Source organism: Ictidomys tridecemlineatus, chromosome 12 (assembly GCF_052094955.1).
Source record: "Ictidomys tridecemlineatus isolate mIctTri1 chromosome 12, mIctTri1.hap1, whole genome shotgun sequence".
Taxonomy (NCBI): domain Eukaryota; kingdom Metazoa; phylum Chordata; class Mammalia; order Rodentia; family Sciuridae; genus Ictidomys; species Ictidomys tridecemlineatus.
In genome coordinates, this window is record NC_135488.1 from 70,108,204 (window position 1) to 70,131,506 (window position 23,303).

At 33.2% G+C, this 23,303-nt stretch overlaps 1 protein-coding gene across 5 annotated transcripts in view; it reads left to right on the forward strand.

Moving 5' to 3' along the window:
• Positions 1-23,303, forward strand: part of Wdpcp (WD repeat containing planar cell polarity effector) — a 323,247-nt gene that overhangs the window by 71,566 nt on the left and 228,378 nt on the right. For 4 of the 5 annotated variants that reach the window (XM_013357181.3, XM_078029122.1, XM_040270812.2 and 1 more), the window contains exons 2-6: positions 13,738-13,822; positions 19,565-19,612; positions 20,476-20,520; positions 22,141-22,211; positions 22,473-22,532. In XM_013357181.3, the coding sequence (XP_013212635.2) occupies positions 13,762-13,822; positions 19,565-19,612; positions 20,476-20,520; positions 22,141-22,211; positions 22,473-22,532 (285 nt within the window). In that variant the 5' untranslated portion in view covers positions 13,738-13,761. The remainder of the gene's footprint in view (positions 1-13,737; positions 13,823-19,564; positions 19,613-20,475; positions 20,521-22,140; positions 22,212-22,472; positions 22,533-23,303) is intronic. The other variant, XM_078029121.1, reaches the window with a different exon arrangement.

The following is a 23,303-nucleotide window of genomic DNA, read 5'->3' on the forward strand; positions in this document are numbered from 1 at the left end:
TCTATTATTATCTGTCTATTTTATTTTTTTTGGAAATAATATTCTTGGGGTTCTCTGATCTTCTGCTTAAATCTAGATGTACTGTCATCTACATGAGATACAGATATCTGTATGAGATTTCCTTCTATCATTATTCTGGAAAATAAAAAATACATTTAATAGTTAAAATATCAGACTTTGCTTCTTTTAATGTCTGTTTTTACCTCTCACTCAAATGACAGTTTGGCTAGATACAGAATTATAAATAGGAAATTGTTTTCTTTCAGAACCTTGAAGTATAATTTCTTGTGATCTAACTTCCAGCGTTGCTATTGAGAAGTCTTGATACCCTAATACTTTTTATGCAATCTGGGTTTTTTTTTTCTTCCTTCTCTGGAAACTTAGGATATTTTGTTTATCTCCAGTGTTTTGAGATTTCATAATGATATGTCTAGGGATTGAAGCTTTTATAGTTCATTTTATTGAGTACTTAGTGATTTCTTTCAACCTGGAAGGTCATGTATTTTCATTCTGGCAAGTTTTCTTACATGTTTTTTTTTTTTGTTTATAATTTCTTTCCTTCCATTGTCTCCATTTTCTTACTTCATCAGATATCTGACTAAGGATCAGTCTTAGGTTCTCCAAATCCTCCCCCTACTCCCCTGTGTGCACATGTGGTCACATGCATGTTTTTCCTTTTCTTCCTTTTGGGAACCTTCCTCAGTAGTATCTTCTTTTGAATTTTTTGTTTTGGCTCTGATATTTTTATTTTCAAGAATTCTTTTTTTCCCTCTTTTCAGTATAGCTCCCCCACTCTTGATATATATAGATAAGATATTTTTTTGTTGTTTCTTAATAAGTTACTTCAGTATAACCTCTCACGAGAGGTCATTTTCACTTTTCTTCTATTTTGGGAGAAATACTTGCCCAGCAGTGCTGCAGGGAAGTGCATCTAGAAGTCTGTGTGTTATTATATAGGCTCTAGAACAGTTCATAGTACAGCCATTCCTTCAGATGGACTTGGTGCTTCCAGTTTCTGAACCTTTCTAAGGTTCAAGTGCATGTTCTTTTTGATTCTCAGTTATCAATTCCACTATAGATAACTTGGCTTTCTGCTTCTCAAATCAGTTGTCAGTTACCTCATACCCATCTGTGTTTTACCCTCCAAAATTTTGAAGACATGAATTTTGTTGTTATCTTGTCTCTAACTGCTTTGCCTTATGAGCCCCCACCCTCTAGTTTATTGCATTATTGTTATTTCAGTGTGATTTTGTAAGGAAGTGCAAGTAAGTACATGTGCACAATCCCCATCTTTATTAGGAAGTACTCTATGCAGGGCTTTGTATGTGTTGCCAAATCACTTGGAGCTGGTCTTTCTATCAAAGGAAATCAAGCATTGACATAACCATGTTTCCTTTATTATAATTTACCATTGATTATAAGGTACTGTTGATTTAGTAGCAAGTCCTGATTTTAAAAAAACACTATATTAAATTAACACATTGATTGTAAGATACATAAAATTTTAGATGTCTATTAGTATGAATAACAGTGACTAGAACTAGGGAACTACAGTAGATTCATATGGGTCAGAAGGTTCATTTTCTTTGAAGAATTTCAGGGTCTGAAAAGGCATATATGATTTTTATTTTTATTGTGATTGAGATTGTTAAATACTAGAATTATCTCTCTTTCTTTGTGCTTTCTTCCTAGATACGGTTTTATAATATTTTCCTTACTCTGATATAATTATATTCATTGATTTTTCTCCTTTCACCCTTCCCCATCTAAGTTATGACTTCCTCAAGGACAAGTTCTTGATTTATTTGTTTGTTCTTTATATATTGAATGCCTAGCATGGTGCCTGGTTTGGTGTTGGTGCTTACTAAATGCTCTGTGAATGTAGGTTGAACCAAAATAAAAATAATTAGATGAAATGATGTCCACGAAACTCTAAAATAATTAGACTTTTTTCCTTAGGTACTATTGAAATCAGACTCATTATTTTATGGATATTGAATATTCAAGAAAGGGAAACTGACATTTGTTGTATAGTTATTATTTGCCATAGATTTTCAAATGTTTTCCTGTTTACTCTTCAGTGACAATATAGAATACAATTTTAAAAGCATATAATACATTTTATTAATCTTTGATTTGTTTGGGCTGTAGGGCAAAACATGATCATAATCTAGAATCTTCCTGGTTTTATTACACATTATTGGGTAATAATTTCTTATTGCATTAGGGAATTATTAGCATTTTAAGCCATGATGATGTATGTCTGTGTTAAATATATTAAGGTGAAATCAATACCTTCTCAGGGAACATTGGAGGTTATTCAAAGACCTTCATTTCAATAAGAAAAGATTGTTCTTTCCTAAATTATCTATTTTGGTTTCCCAATATGAAAGAAAATATGAAAACTTTTATTCAAGTAAAAATGCTATGACAAATCATTAGTAAAAGTAAAAACAACCAATCAAGGAAGAAAGGGTATAAAGGAATATCAAATCATGATATTACATTCAGTGCAGAATTCTTATAAACTGAGCATTCAGAGCTCATTTACATTTCATTAAAAACTTGTCATAGAGATTGAGGAGCTGAGAACTCATTGGGAGTCATTACCAAATATGAGTAGTCAAAATTGAAAAGGTTCTCTCATATAATAACTTAAATAGAAAGCATTAATATATTTACCAATTAGCCACAAACGTTAATAATTCATATGGAACTCATTTTTATATCATCTATGAAGTTTGCTAAGCAAGAATTGGGAAGATTCTTTAGTGCCTAAGAAACACCAATTTTAATCAGATTTTTTAGGTATATCAGTTTACTTACAAACTCGATGTACTAAATAAAAATAGGCATTCAAGTAACTTTCCTCGAACATTCTTTAAGCAAAATAAAGTAAAAGTTGACCAGAATAAATATCTTTTGCCATGAGTTAATTATGTAAGTAAAAAAAAACTCTATTTAGCACTGTGTTTAGGTAGAGAGAAGTACAGTAAAAAGAGCACCACAAAGATAATCTGTGAACAGGAATTGCAATCCTAATTGTTCCCCTTCACAAGCAGTTTGAACTTGTGCAAATTACTTTACCTCCTGGCACCCCTGTTTCCATATTTGTAAATTAAAGGGCTTGGGGTCTAACCTTTGATTTGAAGGGGGAGAAGGCACATGGACTCCATTCCTTGCCTAGAAAAATGCGTTTATGCATACACACACAATTTAGTACATAATTTGAGAGAGCTCCTGTGAGAATTCAAGAAATAATGAGCACAAAGTGCATTTAGGAGGGATTTAAAAATGTTATCTACCCTTCACTTCCCTATGTTAGAAAGCTTCTTTGAGCTTTTAAGTTTTTTTAAAAAATATCTTTATTTGTTTATTTATTTTTATTTGGCGCTGAGGATCGAACCCAGAGTCTTACACCTTCAAGGCAAATGCTCTACCTGAGCTACAGCCCATCCCAGCTTTTAAGTTTTGCTAGAAGCTATAGAAAAGTTTTTTGAGTCTTTTTTTTTTTTTGGGGGGGGTGCAAAGAAAGATTTCAAAGTGTACAACTATCAAGTTGCATGAGATACTCCACTTTTTATAAGAAGCTGTATCTTTCAACAGTTAACTAGGGTTTGTTTTTTAGAGGAGGGGGTGGTAATCTGTCATCAAAGTGTTGACAAGTGAAATCTGACAAGGTTGAGGTGGTATAGCTGCAGGGCACTTCACTATTTTTCACTGTCTGTCCTACATGTAGAAAAAGGATTTCTATCTTTTTTTCATTATCACTCACTCCACAACAGTCTTTGATTTATATACTTTTTAAAATAGTAACTCTAAATTGACAAATTATTTCAATATTTAAGCATTGGTTTAGATAAGAGCATTTCAGTGTTCTCTTGTCTTTAACTGAGCTATTTAGGAATTACTATTGAAATTCAATTTACTTTCTTTTCAAAGTCACTTTTTTTCTATCCAAATGTAGCATAAAATTACCTTTATAGAGTTATAATCTAGAATTAATTATCATTATCATATTGACAACATTTGTATTTTCCTTGTGTTTTTATTGTTGTGATTGAGGTATTTCCTTAATGGAAGAATTTGGTCCATATTTTTGAAGTTCAGAAAGGTGGATACCTGTAGGGATGTGTGGGGTGGTGAGAGAAGATCATTGTTATTACTGTTATTATTCACTTATTCAGACATACATTTTTTCCCTTAAAATTTTTAATATAAACTTTAGTAATAATTTTGCAAGGTCATGGAAAAAAATTCACTTCAGCTAGATATAAGTCTCTTTGGAATAATGGAACACTGTGTGTGTAGCAAAATATTTAAAATGAGCATCAGCAAACAAGATGTTTGTATTATCAGGAACCTAGAAAATGGTTATGCAAAGGTCAGCACTGATCTTTAAATATTAGTGAAATTTAATTTGTCCCATGTAATGAGTAGGAAGGAGAGGAAGAAGCAGCTACAATGAAGAAGCCATTGATAAATTGTCTAAATGTCAAAACTGCTTACAATACGGAAAATGTTAAATTGACAATATCTATTTAACTAAGTGAATTAAACAGTTTAAACAATGCCCTAGAGAAATATTTTCCAAATTTAAGAATAACAAAAGATTTATAAAGATTTTTTTTTTTTTGCCACAATTTATTTCACAGAAGTGAAGAGATTTTTTTTTCTAGGCATAGAATTTCTTCTAACCTCTTTTAGTAAGAATGATGCACAGGTTTTCTCGGTACACAGAAATCTGTCATCTTTTGCTTTATCTAGAAATAGCTGCTGACCATTGTTAGCAGCTATGAAGAGTCACCCTCTGGCCATGGGGCCTGGATCTCTTTGGCACTTTGCACAGCACTAGTTGAATTGAATTCAGAGTTTTCTGCTGTTTTTTTTTTTTTCTGTGCCCATTTTTTTCTCCTCCCCATATCCATTCTACATTCTCTTATTTTCTTCATATATGAGGTTGATGTCCAGTGGGTATAATGAAGGATTTGTGTCATTAATAAACAAAAGGATGAAGAACTTAATAAAAAGATAGGTACAAGATAGGAATTAGTAATTTAGACAGGAAACAAAATTATTTAAAAATACGTGAAAAGAGTTTTATCTCATTAATGAATGTAAAAATAAAATTATAAGAATCCATTTTCATTTACCAGGTCAGCAACAACTTAATGGCAGGGTGGGGTGGGGGGTGCGCCTGTTGAGGATAAAGGGGAAAAGGGCAGTCCATTATGGACTGGCAGTGTAGATTGGCACAGCCATTTCAGAGGCCATCAAAACATAAAGTGTGTGTATGTATATTTTTGTGGTAATTTTATTTATAAGACAAAAATTAGAAAGGTTGTTTATTGAAAATGGTTAAATCAATTATGATCATTATTTAATGGACTATCTTGTGGCTCTTAAACTCTTATGTAGATTTGTATATACTGACAGAGTATCCATATTGTGTTGTTCAGTGAAAAAAGTCAAAGTATATGAAATCCCATCTTTTCAAAGATACAAACAAATCAGCATGAGTATGGACATATTATATCATATTGAGGAAGTCTGAAAGGCCATAGGGCACAGCAGAGTGGGGAGGGCCAGTGGAAGTGAGCTTTTCATTTCTACACCAGATACTCCCATATTGTTTGCATTTGAAAAGATAATAAGAAGGTATTACTGTTATAACTTTTAAATCCAAGAAGAAACAAAGACCAGATAGATAGAGGATCTAATGGATTTAAACATTTCTCTTCATTTTTTTTCATCTTTTATGTTCTAAAAATAAGGCATGCTAGTATTTTTAAGACAGTATTTGTATTTTTGCATTTATACTTAGTGTTATGTGTCAAATATAAAATTTATTTTAAAGTCTTACCTTTTGTCATTTATTAATACTTACAATGGATATTCATTATCAAATAAATATGTACTGAATATTTACACTTAACATGTAGGTTGAAAAAGTGTTCTGGACTTCCCAATCAATCTAGAATTTTATATGCTGTGAAATAACACTTGTAAAATAGAAAAGATCTAGATATATTTTAAATGATAATTTTATAGATATATTTTATAGATATATTTTAAATAATAATTTGATAACATTAGAAAGTAAAGGTCACTTAGGGAGTTAGACCATTATTTTACAACTGCTGTTGGGATAAAATTCAAGGATAAAATTTTTGTAGTATAGGCAGTTAGTTTTGTAATATACACTAATAATACCCAGCCCTTTTCATCTTCAAAGCATTATACAACATTAATTAATCCTTACAACACCCTTACAAATGTAGGTCAAATATCATTATCGCTGTTTTTGCAGGTGGGGAAGTTGAGGCAGAGAGGTTAAATGATTTGGGGTAAATTTGTCACAGCAGGATTAGAAGGAAGGCATTTTTTTTTTTTTTTTTGGCTCAGAGCCAAAACAGTAGAATCACAGTCAGAACAGTAGAATCACATTTCTTAAGTAGATTTAATTTCTATGTCCTTGATAAAACATACGTTAAAATTCAAAACCAACAAGTTTGATCACTATATAATCACTAAACACTCTCTCTCTCTCTCTCTCTCTCTCTCTCTCTCTCTCTCTCTCTCTCTCTCTCTCTCACACACACACACACACACACACACACTCTCTCTCTCTCTCTCTCTCTCTCTCTCTCTCTCTCTCACACACACACACACTATTTTCTCTTCGGTGGATTTCCTGGCACTATTAACTTTGTCTTTCCCAATATCTCTTTGTTGGAGAATTACCACAATATCTATTCTTGAATTTTTTTTTTCTGGCATCCCATTTAGTGGCTTTAACTTTCCTTTCCACTTAGACAATTTCAAAATAGTTTTTATATTGTCCCTGCCTTTGTTCAACATTTCTAGCTAGCTGCCAACCATTGATGCTCACATGATTCCCTTTCACCTTAGATTCCCGCTCTTCCTAACATTCCACTTACTACCATGAATAAAACCCACTCCTTTTCTTGACTGACCTGTTTATTTGTATGTTTTAAATCCTGCCTTTGAAATTAGGGTAAACCTGGTGGGAACAAGTCTGGATAAGGAGTTCAAGAACAGTTGGTATTTGTGGTTGTTTGCCAGATCGAAGAAGCTGAAATACAGTTTAAAAAGTGAAAGAGCCAGAATTAAAAACCAAGGGACAAGGCAAAAGGGTAATAGGAGACCAGGTAGGGGGTTCAGAGAATTGAGGTGCACGGGTTGAGTTGTTGAGCCAGTCATTGGGAACAAATGGGGTGCACTGGTACCCTTTTGGCCAACACAGGATGATGGAGACAGGCCTGGTCACTAGAGACATGTTCAAGGCAAGTGCTATGATCTAACCATATACCCTCCCTTGATGCTCACTCCAGATTTTTCCTTTTCCCTCATTTCCACAATTCAGCAGTGCCCATATACTGTTGGATTTTTTTCTTTAAAAGATCAGTTGAGACAAGGTGCAGTGGCACATGCCTGTAATCCCAGTGATTTAGGAGGCTGAGGCAAGAGGATCACAAGTTCCAGGCCAGCCTCAAGTAAATTAGCAAGCCCCTAAGCAACTAAGTGAGACCCTATCTCAGAATACAAAAAAAATAAAAAGGGCTGGGGATGTGGCTCAGTGCTAAAGCGCGCATGGGTTCAATCCCCAGTACAAAAAACAAAAATCCCAACAAAACCCACTTGAATCTCTTTCTTTACATTCAACTGCCTCCATCCCAGTCAAAGTCCTTGTTACAGAATATTAGTGTTGACTGTTACTTTAATTGCCTAACAGGTCACTTGTATGAAATCTTTCTCTACTCCTTCAATATGCAATTCTGATCTGTTGATTAGTCTTCCTAAAAAACCTTTCCTGATTAGAACCTTTTCATTATTCCTCATTAGCTACCCAATAAAGGCCTAATTCCTAAATTTGGCATTAAAGACATCCTTGGTATGACCCTGATTTCTCTCTTCTACCTCTGCACTAAACCAGATTGCTTATTATTCTTCAAATAAGCTTTGCATATTTCTGTCTAATTTATGCTTTGTGTATTGTTTTATCCTTTTTATCTGCCTCACAAAAATCTAAAAATCCTCAAATGATTCTACTTTATGAAACTAAAACATCTACTTATAACCCTTTGTTAAATTAGCACTTCTCACAGATTTCATATTGTTATTTTTATGGTTTTTTTTTTATGTGCTGTGCTGGACTATAAACTACTTGATAGTAGAGACCTTGTTTTTTTTTTAATATTTAATTAATTATTTATTTAGTTTTCGGCGAACACAACATCTTTGTTTGTATGTGGTGCTGAGGATCGAACCCAGGCCGCACGCATGCCAGGCGAGCGCGCTACCACTTGAGCCACATCCCCAGCCCGAGACCTTGTTTTATAAATCTTTGTATCTTAGACTCATAGTTAAATATTATACATATGTTTGTGATATTTAATTATATTTAGATATAAGGCTCTGTTATCATAAATGAGCAAGTGTTCTTAGTATTCCAGTCTTTTGATAAAATAGATGCTATCTAAGCTTGAAGTTTATTTATTTATTTATTTATTGATTGATTGATTGATTGATGTGCTTGGGATTGAACCAAGTACTTTTTATACTTAGGCAAGTACTTTACCACTAAGCCACAGCCTCAGCCTCCTGGTGTTGGATATTTAAAAAAAATAAACAAAACATTGTTTCTGCAAACTTGGCTTTGATTAAATATGTTAATGAATATTCTTAACATTATTCTTTGGAATAATGGAAAACTGTGTGTAGCAAAATATAATACTGTTTGGACTGGGGATATAACTAAGTTGGTAGGGTGCTTGCCTCACATGCACAAGGCCCTGGGTTCAATTCCCAGCAACACACACACACACACACACACACACAATGTTGATGACACTGGAGAAGTGATTCTGAGAAGTGATGCTGAATTTTAGGTAATTTGAAAATTATCTAATGATGACTATACAACCTAATATAACTAATTAGTGGTTTATATAAATTCATGCTGTTTGGTTGTCATTATATTTGCACATTTTCAATTAGTGAATAGATATTACTCAGAAAAGTCTATTGATAATAAATTGTAATATATGTACTAAACTTATGCCCAAGAAAGGTTCCCTTAGGCTCTTTGCAGTATTTTGCTAATACACATCCATTTTAAATGTTTTGTTGGTGCCATGGTATCATTTATCTTTGTTATAACTACAGCAGTGTCTTCTCTTGCATAATTCTCCTTTTGCTATCATGTTTTACATTAGGGTTTTATTTGCCCTCAAGCTTCCTGTCCTCCCTATAGCAGTCAGAAAAGCTGGCTTCAGAAACCAGCATACCTAACTACCCTAGCAGAAGACAAGTATTTTGCAATGTATTAAAAGCCAAGTAATCTCTATTTCTAAAGCTTAGTTTTTATTTTTCAAAAGAAGATTATCAGCAGTATATTAGTAAACTGTTTCTATTCTGCATGTTACTTTATCAAAGTGTATGTGATGACTATTATTCTTAAGGAAAATAAATATCCTTAAATTCTAATGTAACCCAAATTGAAGGGTAGTTTTTAAATGTTGAAACTTTTTTTTAATATATATTTTTTGTTGTCAATGAACCTTTATTTTATGTGTGGTACTGAGAATTGAACCCAGTACCTCACACATGTAGTCAAGTGCTCTACCACTGAGCCACAACCCTAGCCCGTAAATGTTGAAATTTTTTGAGGATGAAAGTAGAAAGTAAATGAGGGCTTTCTAGGATCCTCTCATCTTCTTACAGGAGAAGATGATCATCCTAAATTTAGGTCAAGTTCAATGATGCTATTTGTTCTGTCATGGAGACTAGAAATTTGGATTCAGAATTGCCTCTGAGATATCTGAAACTGACATCAACTACCATATATATATATATATATATATATATGGAAAATTGTAAAAATTAAAAATATTTTTAAAAAATGAAAAATTAAATTATGGTGAATTTTTTTCAGGATTTTTCAGTCTGCTATTCTTTTCATTTGGATAATTCTTTTCTTGTTCAATAGTGAGATAATTTGCTATATTTTAAAATTAATACATTGTTTCATTCCTTTTCCCTCTGCACAAGGAAGGTTGTTCTAGTTCTGTCACATGCATTGATTTTACCCCCCAGAAAAATGCACAAGGGCACTGAGTGGGGCAACACTTCTCATCTTCCTTTCATAGCTACCTGCTGTTTCATTATTTTTTCAATCCTTGCCTACACCTCCTTCCCCAAATTCAGAATCCAGCATTCTTCTGAAATTCTTTTCTTCCCTACTTCAAAACAGCTATTTATGTACTAATACAATATTTGAATAATACAAGCTCAGTCTTGACTACTTCCTCCAGGCAGATTTTTCAAACCAGGAAATTATCAACATTCTTTTTAACTAGTAGCATTCTTGAGTAAGATACAAGATGTTTAAAGGTGTTTTTAAAAGCTGCTCAGTGTATGAAGATAGCAAGACATTTTAAAAACTAAAATGGGTATTGACTTGGTCCTCTCCTACCCTGTTCATCTAGTTATTATTGTAGATTTTCACAAATTTGTTTTATTTACTCCATTAACTGGCCTTAATTTTATGTGGTCTTCCTAGCAGATATTTGAAGTTCAGGAAAAAAGAAGGATAAGTAACCCACGTTTGCCTATCTTTTGCCCCCTGTTAATACTGAACTCCCTTGCAAAGCCCTCTTTCAATCACACTTACTTTGGGGAGCCTACAAGAGTTGTGACATGTGTTTATAACCAAATCCAGTCGTTTACTAGTGGACATAGACCATTTTCTTCTTATCTGCCTCACCCACTCTGTGCTAGATATGTTCCTTCAACTGATTATTACTGCAGTTTCTCCAGGTGGCATGGATCATTCCTTGGCTTCATATCTACTTTTCCTGGGCACAAATTCGGTTTTGTCTGGATACCACCACTCTCAACGAGCACACAAATACAACAGGCTACTGTCCCACTTCCTTTCTGCTAGGCACCAACTCCTACTACCACTTCTCTACCCTTATATCATGTTTTTGTGGAGTCACAAAGAGGTCCTTTATAAAATACAAGGAAGGTGTCTCTCCCCTCCTTTTGGGAAACTATAGCAATATTGTTTGTATAGTAGAGCATTTGGAGAAATAGTTTACGCATTTTTTTTTTAGTTCTCCTACTCCTGTTAGAAATGGATGTGAATGAATCCTTGGGTGCTAAGCTGGAAGACAAGTCCAGGTAATGGACTCTACATTGTACGTTTTCAGAATTTTCTGTGTCCAGTGGAAAGGATGAATTTGTGTTGCTCTTGGCATTTGATGCTCTCCCTAGAGCTCATTTTTCCTGTTGTCCCCCCAAACATCATAATTTCTGAGTAGTTCAGGGCTTTCAAACTTACTAAAGATATGGGCAATAGATGTATTATTTTTTCAAACTAAAGGCATTTCTACCTCTTAGAAATAGCCAGTATAGATAATAAAGAAATGGATTTCAGTCTCCGTTTCTGTTATCAGGATAAAGTTTTGACGAATTTTTTATTATTGAATTGACTTATACCTAAAAATAGAATGTCAAGTTGTCCTTTTTTAATGTGTAACTAAAGGTACAGCCCTTGTGTATTTTGTTTACCTAATAAAAATCTTTTTATGTAACAACAGCTGAACTTTAGCCTTGTCTTTGCCCAAATTGCCACAAATTGTAATTATTTGTATCTGAATAAATTCTAAATTGAGGAATGTGACTTATTTTCTAGTAAAGTCTGAGAATTGGTGATATTTGGTGCTCAATATCAGAGGAAATATGTACCAGTTTCACCATATCCTTTCTTCTTTATTCACAATGACGTGCTAATTCATTTGCACGATTTAATTCAAATATCTTCTCTTGTATAGAAACATCTCCACATATGGATGTTTTCCCTTCATTAACCACCTGTTGTACTTAGTACTTATTCATTCAATTATATATTGTGACAGCTAGCATTTTGTTACAGCAGAGTAAGAGATTGGGGGTCCTTTGTTTGCTCTGTTATTTTTAAAGGCATTTTAATGTAGGAGAGTGGATTTAGATCAACCTCAAATTTACTATTATTAGGATAATCTGTTTTCTTCTTACCCTTTCCAACTTCATCTTTTGTTCACTTTTCACCATGCACCTAGATCTACCATCATCTGTGGTACATGCCATCCTTTCACTCACACTGTCATCTGTGCTCCCTCCCACTCCTCTGTACGCCAGTGCAGCAGAGCACTGGAGTTGCCACACAGCCTCATACAGGGTGCTAGTTGCATAGATTCAAAACCTGCCTCCACCTCCTGCTGGTTATATGATCTTTCTGTGCTTCAATTTCCACATTATAGAAGTAATGATGGTACTACCTCAAAGAGTAGCTATGAGGGTTAAATGAGTTAATACATATAAAATGTTTAGAACAAATTTTTAGTATTATCTGTTTTTGTTAACCTCATTGTTGTCATCATTAACTGATAAATTCCTTCTTTAAGGACCACTAACATTTTAAAACTTCTCTATAGCTTTCTTACAATCCTGCTGTTTAGGCATGATTGGGCCCTTCTTTTATGCTGCTACATTTTTCACTTTGCCTTTTCAGTTCTTAGCATGCTGTGTCTTCTTAGTTGAATACATCTGTTTCTTGATTATTTTAAGTGCAGTGAGGTTCTTTAAAGGTGAAGGTAGTCCAAGGAAGTTTGTACTATGTCTAAAATTGTTTTAGATTAGCATCTGTATGAATAGTATGGGAAACATTTTTAGTTACTCCTAATGTTAAAGAAGCTGAGGTGTTTTCTTCCATTAAAAGATATGTTAAAATATTTTTCAAATGTCTTTTGTTATTCAGAAATTTGCTGGAAGAACATTTATTTTATGATTTCTCTACAGAATGTTCATAGTTTAAATACTGTCTATAGTTTAATATATAGCATAGGATGCATATAATACCATATGAATTTCCAAGCAAACATTTAAAACTTTTTTTAAAAAATTGTAAAATGTTGAGTCTCCCCACCCCGCATTTAGACTGACCTTCTCCCAGTCAGTCCAAATTGATATGGTTCTACTTGATTAAAAAACAAAAAAAAGTATTCATAGTGTCTGTCACTAGCTCCTGCTATTAAAAGGTGTGAAATATAGGATGTACATTTTCATGATCTGGTTTTTGTTTTACATGTAGTTAGAATAGACTGGATCCATCATGCCATGCAGATTAACAAACTAATCCAAATGCTAATGTGGTTTCACACAGTTTACTTTTAAGTAATTGTGTTTCATATAATGGTAACTATATACCATTTACCTTGTAAATTCCACTTTAATTAGCCTGTTTGTGTGTGGTAAATCTTAAATATTTGCTTTACATATTAAAAATGTAACACAAAATGTGCTTGTACTTAATAACTACCTAACATATTTTTCTTTTCCTTAAAATTGTAACTTAAAAATGTCCAAATATTAAATAATTCCAAATATACTCAGTCTTAACCAAACATATGCTATTGAAAACCTAAATACATATATATTTTTCTTATCACATTTCTCAATGTGATGACTTATCCAGTGGAAAAAAGTATATTTTTCCTTTGTCTACAGTTTATTTCTGAATGGTTAACCAAATATATTTATTCTAATGTACCATATCTCAAATATCACTTCTTGCAGTTGATTTTTTTTTAACTACTTCTCAGAGATTTTGGTTTTATTGGCAAGAAAAGATAATTAATTGGCATCTCTTTTTAATTATTTTTAAAACAGGACAAAGATTCCTTCTGCCATCAGATGTCTTTCTGCTTGACTGAACTGCACCTGTGGTCTTTGAAGAATACCTTACACATTGGGGGTAAATGAATCAATTTCAGTATTTTTAAAGTGTGTTGCACCATTATAAATAAGCATAGTAAAGGGTTAAAGTAAGGGACTCTCCAGCTGGGGTTGCATTCTTTTCTTTATCCTTAATGAAAAATTGGGTAATAAAAATTAATTCCTTTTAATTGCTTTTATTAACTTATTTTTTCAGTTGAATTCATTTTTCAGTTGTGAAAAAAAATTTTATTGTCTTAGTATTTGTTTCCTATTAAGACAAGCTCACTTTTCCACCTGTGTTTCTTCCTAATAACTGCTTTATTTATTTATTTTTATCTTTATTTATTTTTATGTGGTGCTGAGGATTGAACCCAGGGCCTTGCACGTGCTGGGCAAGTGCTCTACCGCTGAGCCACATACAACCCCAATCCATAATAACTGATTTATAATCATAAATATTTGCAGGCTAGCTAATGGTAAAGATATTTCTATTTGATATTAAAGTGACATTTAAAATATCTAGATGTGCAATTATTTTTATATTCTTTGCATTTCAGATTTCTTGAGAGGAAGTAATATAATTGTTTTAATAATGTTTAGTATTATAGGATGTATTTCTATGAAATATATTTCTATAAAACATCTTTTTTCAAAATTTAAATTTAATTTTTTTAGATGTTGATGGCCCTTCCTTCCTTCCTTCCTTCCTTCCTTCCTTCCTTCCTTCCTTCCTTCCTTCCTTCCTTTCTTCCTTTCTTTCTTCCTTTCTTTCTTTCTTGTGCTGAGAATTGAGCCCAGTGCCTTACTAGGCAAGCACTCTACCACTGAGCCATACCCTACCCCCTAGAAAATATCTTTTTAAAAATCCTTTCTTAATTTATTAATCCAGCACAACTTTTGTAATAGGACATTTTTACTTATACACCTTTTATATCATTACTAAGAAAATGGTTTACCTTGCAAAGTATTGTTTGTTAATATTTTCAGTAAAATTTTTTCCTTAAAATGTGTGAGGTTAGAACTTCCAGGTAAACAAAAATTTAACAAACATTTTCTTTCTTCTAATATGAGAGTAAATGAATTAAAATAAAGGAGATATAAACCCATTAGGATTAAGAGATAAGAAAGGGGCCAACTGCATTTGGACATTTTTTGAAAGATGGATGGAATGAGAGTTAGCAGAGTTGAAAAATCTGAATATCAATTGCCTACTGAGGAAAATTCCACTGACAATTTATTTGTGTCTCAGAACTCTTGAAAGTACAGAAATTTGAGTAGCCAGGTGCAGATGATGGTGATGTGTTATAAGGGTGACAACAAAGCGACATGAGCTTCAGTGTAAGAAGCAAGTAGACATCTCTCATACTGTGCAAGTATTTAATTGAGGAGGCTATAAAGTTGGGGACATCAGAGTCAGTGGAAGCAGAACTATTAAACTAAAAACAAGGATAAAATGGAAACCTACATGCTGATGGGTGAGGTTGTCCTCTTAATCCCCCTTGGTTTTTAGAATGTCACCCAGTTATACATTTTGCAAGAAAGAAGGAGCTTGAGAAATTTCTCTTCAGCTTGACTGCATCACCCTGGAGAGAAAAATATATCTACTCTGATATTTGAGGGGGTCTTCCATTGAAATAACCTGGTCCCTGGCTAATCAGTGAAGCTCCCACCATACCCCTTTGGCAAGCCCTGCTTATGTCTAGTTAGTTTTCTAGTGCCTCAATTGGAAATATTAACAGAGAGCTAAGAATCATCCAGATATTTAAGGAATGATTTAACAGGAAACAAAAGAAAACACAAAGATGAAAGGATGTTTTAAGAAACAAAGATAATGTAGGAAGAGAAAAGAAAGTACAACAAAGACCTAAGGAAAGATTGAATCCATGAAGCAAGAAACAAATATAGAAGCTTCAGAAAACATTGAAAGTTATACTAATTTCTTAGAGATTAAAAATGAACATCAGAATGAAATTAACCAAGCTGTTATGTGCATGTATGAACATATCACAGTGAATTCCATTTTTATATATAACTATAATGAACCAATTAAATTTTTTAAAAAATGAAAAGATGTATATAACAACAACAACAACAAAAACAACAACAACAAATAAATAAAGCATAGCAGGAAAAAATTTAAAGCTCAAAAACATAATAGAGGCTGGGCATGGTGGTGCATGCCTGTAATCTCAGTGGCTCCAGAGGCTAAGACAGGAGGATTGTGAGTTGAAAGTCAGCTTCAGCAATAGTGAGGCTCTAAGCAACTCAGCGAGACCCTATCTCTAAATAAAATAACAAAATAGGGAGGGATGTGGCTCAGTGGCCAATTTCTCCTGAGTTCCTGACACCCCTCACCCCCCCCAAAATTAAAGAAGTTATATCAAAAAATAAAACACATACACATACAAACGACAACAACAACAACAAAAACCACAAAGAGAGCTTACTTCAATGCTGGTCAGAATCTTTAATTAAAGAATTTTCTTCTCTGATCATAATTGCTTATTTTTTTTGATCTTTCTTATTTCCTTACCCTTATATGTCTAGGTTTTATGCTTCTTTGAGACTATTTATCTTTTAATCTCTTGAATTCTCCTAGTCCAACAGGCCTTCCTTTACTTATCCTACCCAGCTTGGACCCCATATTTGGAAATCTCATCTATTCTATCTTGATTCCTTCAGGTCTTCTCTTTCTTGTCCCACAGACTTCTTCCCTGCCATTTCTACTCTGAGGCAGTGAGTAGTGATGTGTAGTGGCCTTATGGGGGAAATAGTGGTCTTCAGCCCCATCTGGATCTTTGTTTGAAGGGGTGCTTTACCACTGAACTATGTCTCCAGCCTTTTTTATTTTTATGTTAAGACAAAGGTCTTGCCAAGTTGTTGAGGCTGGCCTTGAATCTTCCTTAGACTCCTGAGTCACTGGGATTACAGGCATGAACCACTATGCCCAGCTCCACCTGGTTCCTTAGCAGGGCCTATTTATTCTTTCTGTAAGAACATTCTTTTCTTTGAACCCATGAAAAATCCTACTGCTTCTTTAGGATTCAGCTTTCATATGTTACTTAGAAGCATTTTCTGCCATCTAAACTAAGAAGCCCTGTTAACATGCTCTCATTAGGCTAGACATTTGAAGAATTTAAAATTGTTTTTGAGCTGAGCATGGTGGTGCATGCCTGTAATCCCAATGATTTGGTAGGCTTAGGCAGGGAGATTGGATGTTCAAGCCCAGTTCAGCAACTTATTGAGATCTTGTCTTAAAAGTAAAATAAAAAGGACTGGGGATGTAGTTTAGAGGTAGAGCACCCTTGGGTTCAATCTCTAATATTACCAAAAAAAAGAAAAAGAAATAATCACAAACTTAAAAATTGTCAGTACAGAGAATCTTTTCTCTAGAACCATTTGAGATAAAGTTGCAGACCTAGGCTGTCTGCTAGGCTTCTCCACTGCAATGTTACTTTCTCCTTTGTAATTAATAATTATTTTTTAAGAAGGTATCTTAAAATTATATAAGTATCATGTTCCTCATCAAACTTTAAATATATTTAATTTCTATTTATCTCTAGGGACTCAAGTTTCCTATTTTATTCGGTGGTTACAATCCATCACCGTCATTATTTATTATGTGGTTTAAATTGTCTCTTGTGTGCTTAGAGGGACCACTTTCAAGACGGCTTCTGTTGTCTTTTTGACACAACCCTGTCAATATGATAGCACTTTCATTTCAGGCTTGTATTGTACTTTCCTTTGCTTAGTTTTGGAATCAGTTACTTCTTAAAGAACCTTGGTTCCTTTTAAAGAAGAAGGATATTAGCAGCCAAGGAATACTTAGGTACCCTCATTGCTTTTGGATTGCTGCTCCCATATCCTCCAGTGAGCAGAGCTTAGGAAACAGTGTATGTATGTATGCATCCATGCTTACATCTACATTCATTTCTGTATCTATCTCAATATATTGAAAGCCATGAGTTTGCATTGGTATCTCAAATTATTACTAAAAATTTCATTTTAATTTTTTAAGTTTTCATATTTATTTTTTTCAGACAGAAACCTGGAGCTCCCATTTCTTTGCTTTATTTACTTAATCAATCACCCTATATGCATTCAATCTCCTATTTCTGTGGCCACTTCCTCCCCTGCAGTTATCCTTTGATCCCATGTGGGTTTTGACCCACCATACTGGGCTGCCCATATATTAATGTCGTATTTAACTTCTTCAGCTTCTGATACACCACCCAACATCATTGCCCCATGTAAATGTCCTTCATACTCTACAAGGGTTCTGATACACTATGTTAGGCTGACTATTGCATGGATACCTTCTTCATTCCACCAGGGGTGTTCTAGCACCTCTGGTGGTAAAGTTCTCATTATGAGGATGCCTCCTTGTCTTGCTTACCCTTTGACAATCCCACTCTGGCCAGATGTGGCAGATCAGACTTAACATACAGAATTCAGGTTTCCTTATTTTATTTATAGCCCTAGTGTAGAGGTGTACTAAATATTTAAATATATAGAATGATGGAATGATTGATTATAAGTTGATATATTTTAATAGAGGATATTGGCTACATATATAGTATCCATGGTTCTTACCTTTAAGCAACAACAACAGACTTTCATTGAAGTATAGCATCTGTACTGAAAAGTGTATATATCATAAGCATATGTTGTGAACTGTCAAAAAGCAAGTGCACTGATAAAATCACCACTGTCAGGTGAAAGTATAAAAATTTTATCAATATTCAAAAAGCCCAGTTTATGACTTCTCCCAATCAATCCTCAGCACATATTTCCAATCTAACTATATTCTTTAAAATTGTATTCTTAAATAATGGCATGAGTAAAATAGAGCTTCAATAAATATACATGATTGACTCTTTTGAAAAACTGTATTTGAAGAGTTAATTATAGCAGTAATAATTTTATCATTCAGTTCCGGAAAGTTGGGAGAAGTCAGTCACTAGGGGGCAGCCTGTACTGCTTCCACTTCTTCAGAGACAGTTGTATCCTCCTTATGGTAGTATCTGAGAATTATTTCACATGGAAGAAAACAAATGTTACTTCAATGAAAGAAATATTTCATTATTCATAGATATGGTGAAAATGGACAAAATTATTCTGTTCTCCTGTATTTAAATTGCAAGAACAGATTACTTGGTTAAATCAATGTCAACATCTGGGAAGCCTAGCTTTGCTTCTTACCTAACTACAGCAGAGTATCTGAATTTGAATGAGTTTGGAAGCTTTCTGAATCTAAACAAGTTTCAGATAATAATTTATCCATACCTCCCTGTAATCCTCCCTTTCTTTCCTGCAGATTTCTTCCCAAATGCTGTAGATGGAAACTAGACTCTTGAGCTAAATTGGAGAAAAGCAAGCCACAGCTCGGAATCCAACAGCTAGGGCATTTTCTTCCATCCACTGATTTCATTTGGCATTGCTTAGTGGCAGTTCCTTTTGGTAGCGCCCTGTGAAAAATATCAGAGGAAGTGTGAAAGAGAAAACTTGGTCTTCCTTGATTTCACTTCTTTACTAATCTTTTCCTCATGCCATTCTAGTTTTGTGTAAATTTTTTCTTATTAGATTGATAAACTTTCCAGTTTCTGCATATCCCTAGAATAGATGAACCCATGTCCAGATGCTTTTGAGCTATTTTATTTCTAGTAACATAAGGAGACTGTTTCTGCTTCCCCACCCTTCCCTCCAGCATAGTATGGTTTGGCTTCTTATTCTCCAGAACTTTTTACCATAATTTAGTGTTACTTCTTCCTTTCTATAGATAGAGATATTGGAGTCTACCAGTATTATGACAAGAAAGATCTGCCAGGTAAAGTACCTATTCTATTCAGCTAATTTTTATAAACTAAAAATTCAAAGCAATGAAATACTGACCATTAAAAACTGTTTTTGTGAGCTTTAGATAAATTCTAGAATTTTAAGAAAAGTCACTTCAGTTCTTTGGGAAAATGCTGTGGTTGATATCTTTCTGGTCTATATACTATAAAGCTATATTGAGAAAATGTTATAGAAGAACTTGAAAATTTTCATTTTACTGCTGATCAGGCTGATAACAGGACAGTCTATTCACATTTAGTTATTGGTGTCCCAGTAGAGGGCATTGTTAAAGCATGGGTCCCACTGATGCTGGCCTCCCGGATCCTCACCTGATATCTGAAATAGGCATTTCTGAGTGAATGATCAATTTTCTTTATCTGATTAATCCTGTTAATCCCAGAAGTTTTATGTTGAGCCAAAAGGTCTCCCTGCTAGAGTTACTTCCTGTTCTGGTCTCCGTTGAAGTAGGGCTTGTGTGAGCATCCTGTGTGCTTACCATGGTGGTTAATAGGCTGACTTCATGGTTCTGATGACAGACTGTTGCAGCTTCTCTTCTGGGCTCTGTTGCAGTTCCTTTCCCTATCTGATGAGATTGGAAACTCAGGATATTGGCCCACCTGTTGTGCTATGTAAGCCTTTTCACTGCAAATTTAGGAAATATCACTATGAATGAAAACATTCAAATTGTGGCATTTTCCTCAACTATCTTTTTTTTTAAAGTTTAGCACAATTTATTAATCTTATAATACATGTAATAATCCATTATATATGTACATATTAAAATACTATATATTATAATAAAAATAAATTCCATGTCTTTTCTTCTTTTTATCTCTTCTCTGCCTTGAATATCAGCGACAGAGCATGGTAACTTAGAAGAAAAGCAGAAACTGGCAGAGTGTAAGCTTACTTTATATGTTTTTGGAATTATAAAACTGGATAATTCAGTATTACAAAGTATTCTGCTTTCTGCACAAATCGGAAATGTTATTCTGTCCAAATTTCTTATAAGTTTTCATTGCTTAGATACATAAAATTATGAGTAAGAATTATATTTGTTAGGCTTTTCTAATTTAGATCATTGAAATCCAATTTTATAAACATAAATTTTCTTAATGAATTATATTTAAATTAATATATTTAAAATATGTGTACCATACTTAAATTCTGATAACATTTAATTATTCATAGTTTGCATAAATTGTTAACATTCTTTAGCCATTTTAAGAATGTAAGATTTATAACATCAGTATTAACATTTCATTTAGTCTTTGCTGGTTTAATATGTAAATATGTTGTGTATATATATGTATATATACACATGAATAAATATATATATATACATAATATAACTACAGTACAATATGGTTTTTATAAGTTAAATTAAAATATAATTTAAGATCTTATTTGGAATATAGTTAGAACTAAAAAATTTCACTTATTCTTTTGTTTTAAATGATCGAACTGACATTCAGTTTTAAAATACTGTATTAGTACCTGAAACACAGATTTAAAAATTTGAACATATGCTTTACACATCAAAATTGTGTTTATAGAGCCAAATTAATTTGCTGAAATAAAATACATAGCAATTCTACTCTCTGCTTTCAATATCTATGTACTCTACGTGTTGAGAAAATGTTATAGAAGAACCTGAAAAATGGATACGCAACACAATATACACATATGTACACTCATGTATACAATTCTTAGAATTATTAATTAGGAGAATCCAAAACTGAATTCATTTTTTTAATAAAATATATATAATTAGTTTAACATTTTATTTTATTATGGTACTGGGGATTGAACCCAGGGCCTGGCACATGCTAGGCAAGCACTTTAGCACTGAGCTACACCCACATTCCAATTTTATATTTTTAAACAGAACTAGTTTTAATTTGTCTTAGGTTAATATTGTGACTCTACAAATAATCTAATCTTTCAGCTACATTTATTTGAAACAAACAGAGGCATATCATTATTGAATTGCTGTGTAGATTTTCAAAAAGATTATTTTAAAAAGTATTATTTAGTGTCAAATTTGTTTAAATTTGAATTCCTCTCATTTAAATTCATTCAGCTGTCATTTTGAAATTTTATTTATTTTCTTCCTGCATTTCTTTACTCATAATAGTTTTCAGATCTGAGTAGGCCACCTGAATGATTTGGAATTTCTTTCAGATATTTACTTATTAACATGAAAAGGTTACTTCAGTGGTAAATAGTGGGTCATTTACTATTAAATACTACTAGATTCAGACCTAGCAACTTTCCCAGGGATTCTCTTAAGTCTTGTTGGTTGTCATCATAAAATTATCATCAGGGAGATTGCTTTGTGGTAAAAATCCTGTTCCTATGACAAAGCCCTTTAAAAGGCTGTCATTTGATGATAGAAATGAAGGCCACTTCCTCTCAATTATGGAGGTGTTTTATTTTAATCTTCCTAAAGCACACTGCTTAGCAGAGTTTTCTTTTTAAAATCATGTTTAACTAACTATAGTATGTTTTATTTGCCAGCACGAGATTATCCTTGGACGCTCAAAAATAGACGCCCAGAAAAACTTCGAGATTCGCTCAAAGAGTTAGAGGTATCTTTCACAAAGTTTCAAAAATGGCAGTAAACAAATCTGTTTTAAAACATCTTTCAACAGCTTTAATTTTCATAAAGGATCAACTCTCATGGTGATGATAGCTTTGCTTTTGTCCGGTGAGAAGTTCCAAAACAGTTGCATCTTTGTGTGGCATGTTGACTTTTTTTTGGGTGGGGGGGCTGAAAATCAGAAGCACTTTAACTGATAATGACAATGTGTATGGCCAACTGCACTCTCTCTTTTTCTGTTGTTCTTCAGGAACTGATGCAAAACAGTCAGTGTGTGCTGAGCAAATGGAAGAACAAATCTGTCTGTCAGGTAAGATAGTTTGACAAGTTTTTGCAATGTGTCACCAGTGGAGCTGAAAACTATGTAGTAATTGGTATTCTTGTGTTATGATAGGTATTGGACAAAAACTTTTTTAGGAGTTAATATTTCATTGTTTGAATTCTAGTTAGACAGATTGACACAGGTCACTAGCTACTTCATTAATCAGTGTAGTTTCACTGACATACTATTACACACTAATAAAAATTTTTTCAGATAGTATTTTTAAGTTTGTCTGAATACTGTATTAGATATTTACTAGCATTTAATTATATATATATATACATATATGTATATATATGTATGTGTGTGTGTGTATATATATATATATATATATATATATATATATTTTAGTTGTAGTTGGACCCAATACCTCTATTTGTATGTGGTGCTGAGGATTGAACCCAAGGCTTTGTGCTTGCTGGGCGAGCACACTACCACTGAGCCACAACGCCAGCCCTAATTATATTTTTTAATGAAGAAGAGACCATAGGATAAAAGTTTTTTTTTTTTTTCAGTATTACACTCTAAGCTTTTGTGAATATTATGCTTATGGAAATCAGTAAGCAAACTAGAGCGAGTCATAATATAACAACATATTCAGTCTTAGTTTTTGAATCCTCTAACTTGCACTGTTTAATATGGTAAGCCATATTCTACTTATTATTACTTATCTACTTATGTTACTCTACCCTTATTCTACTATTTGAATAATTAAGAAAAATTTAAATTTAGTTCCTCAGTTATACAACCAACATTTTA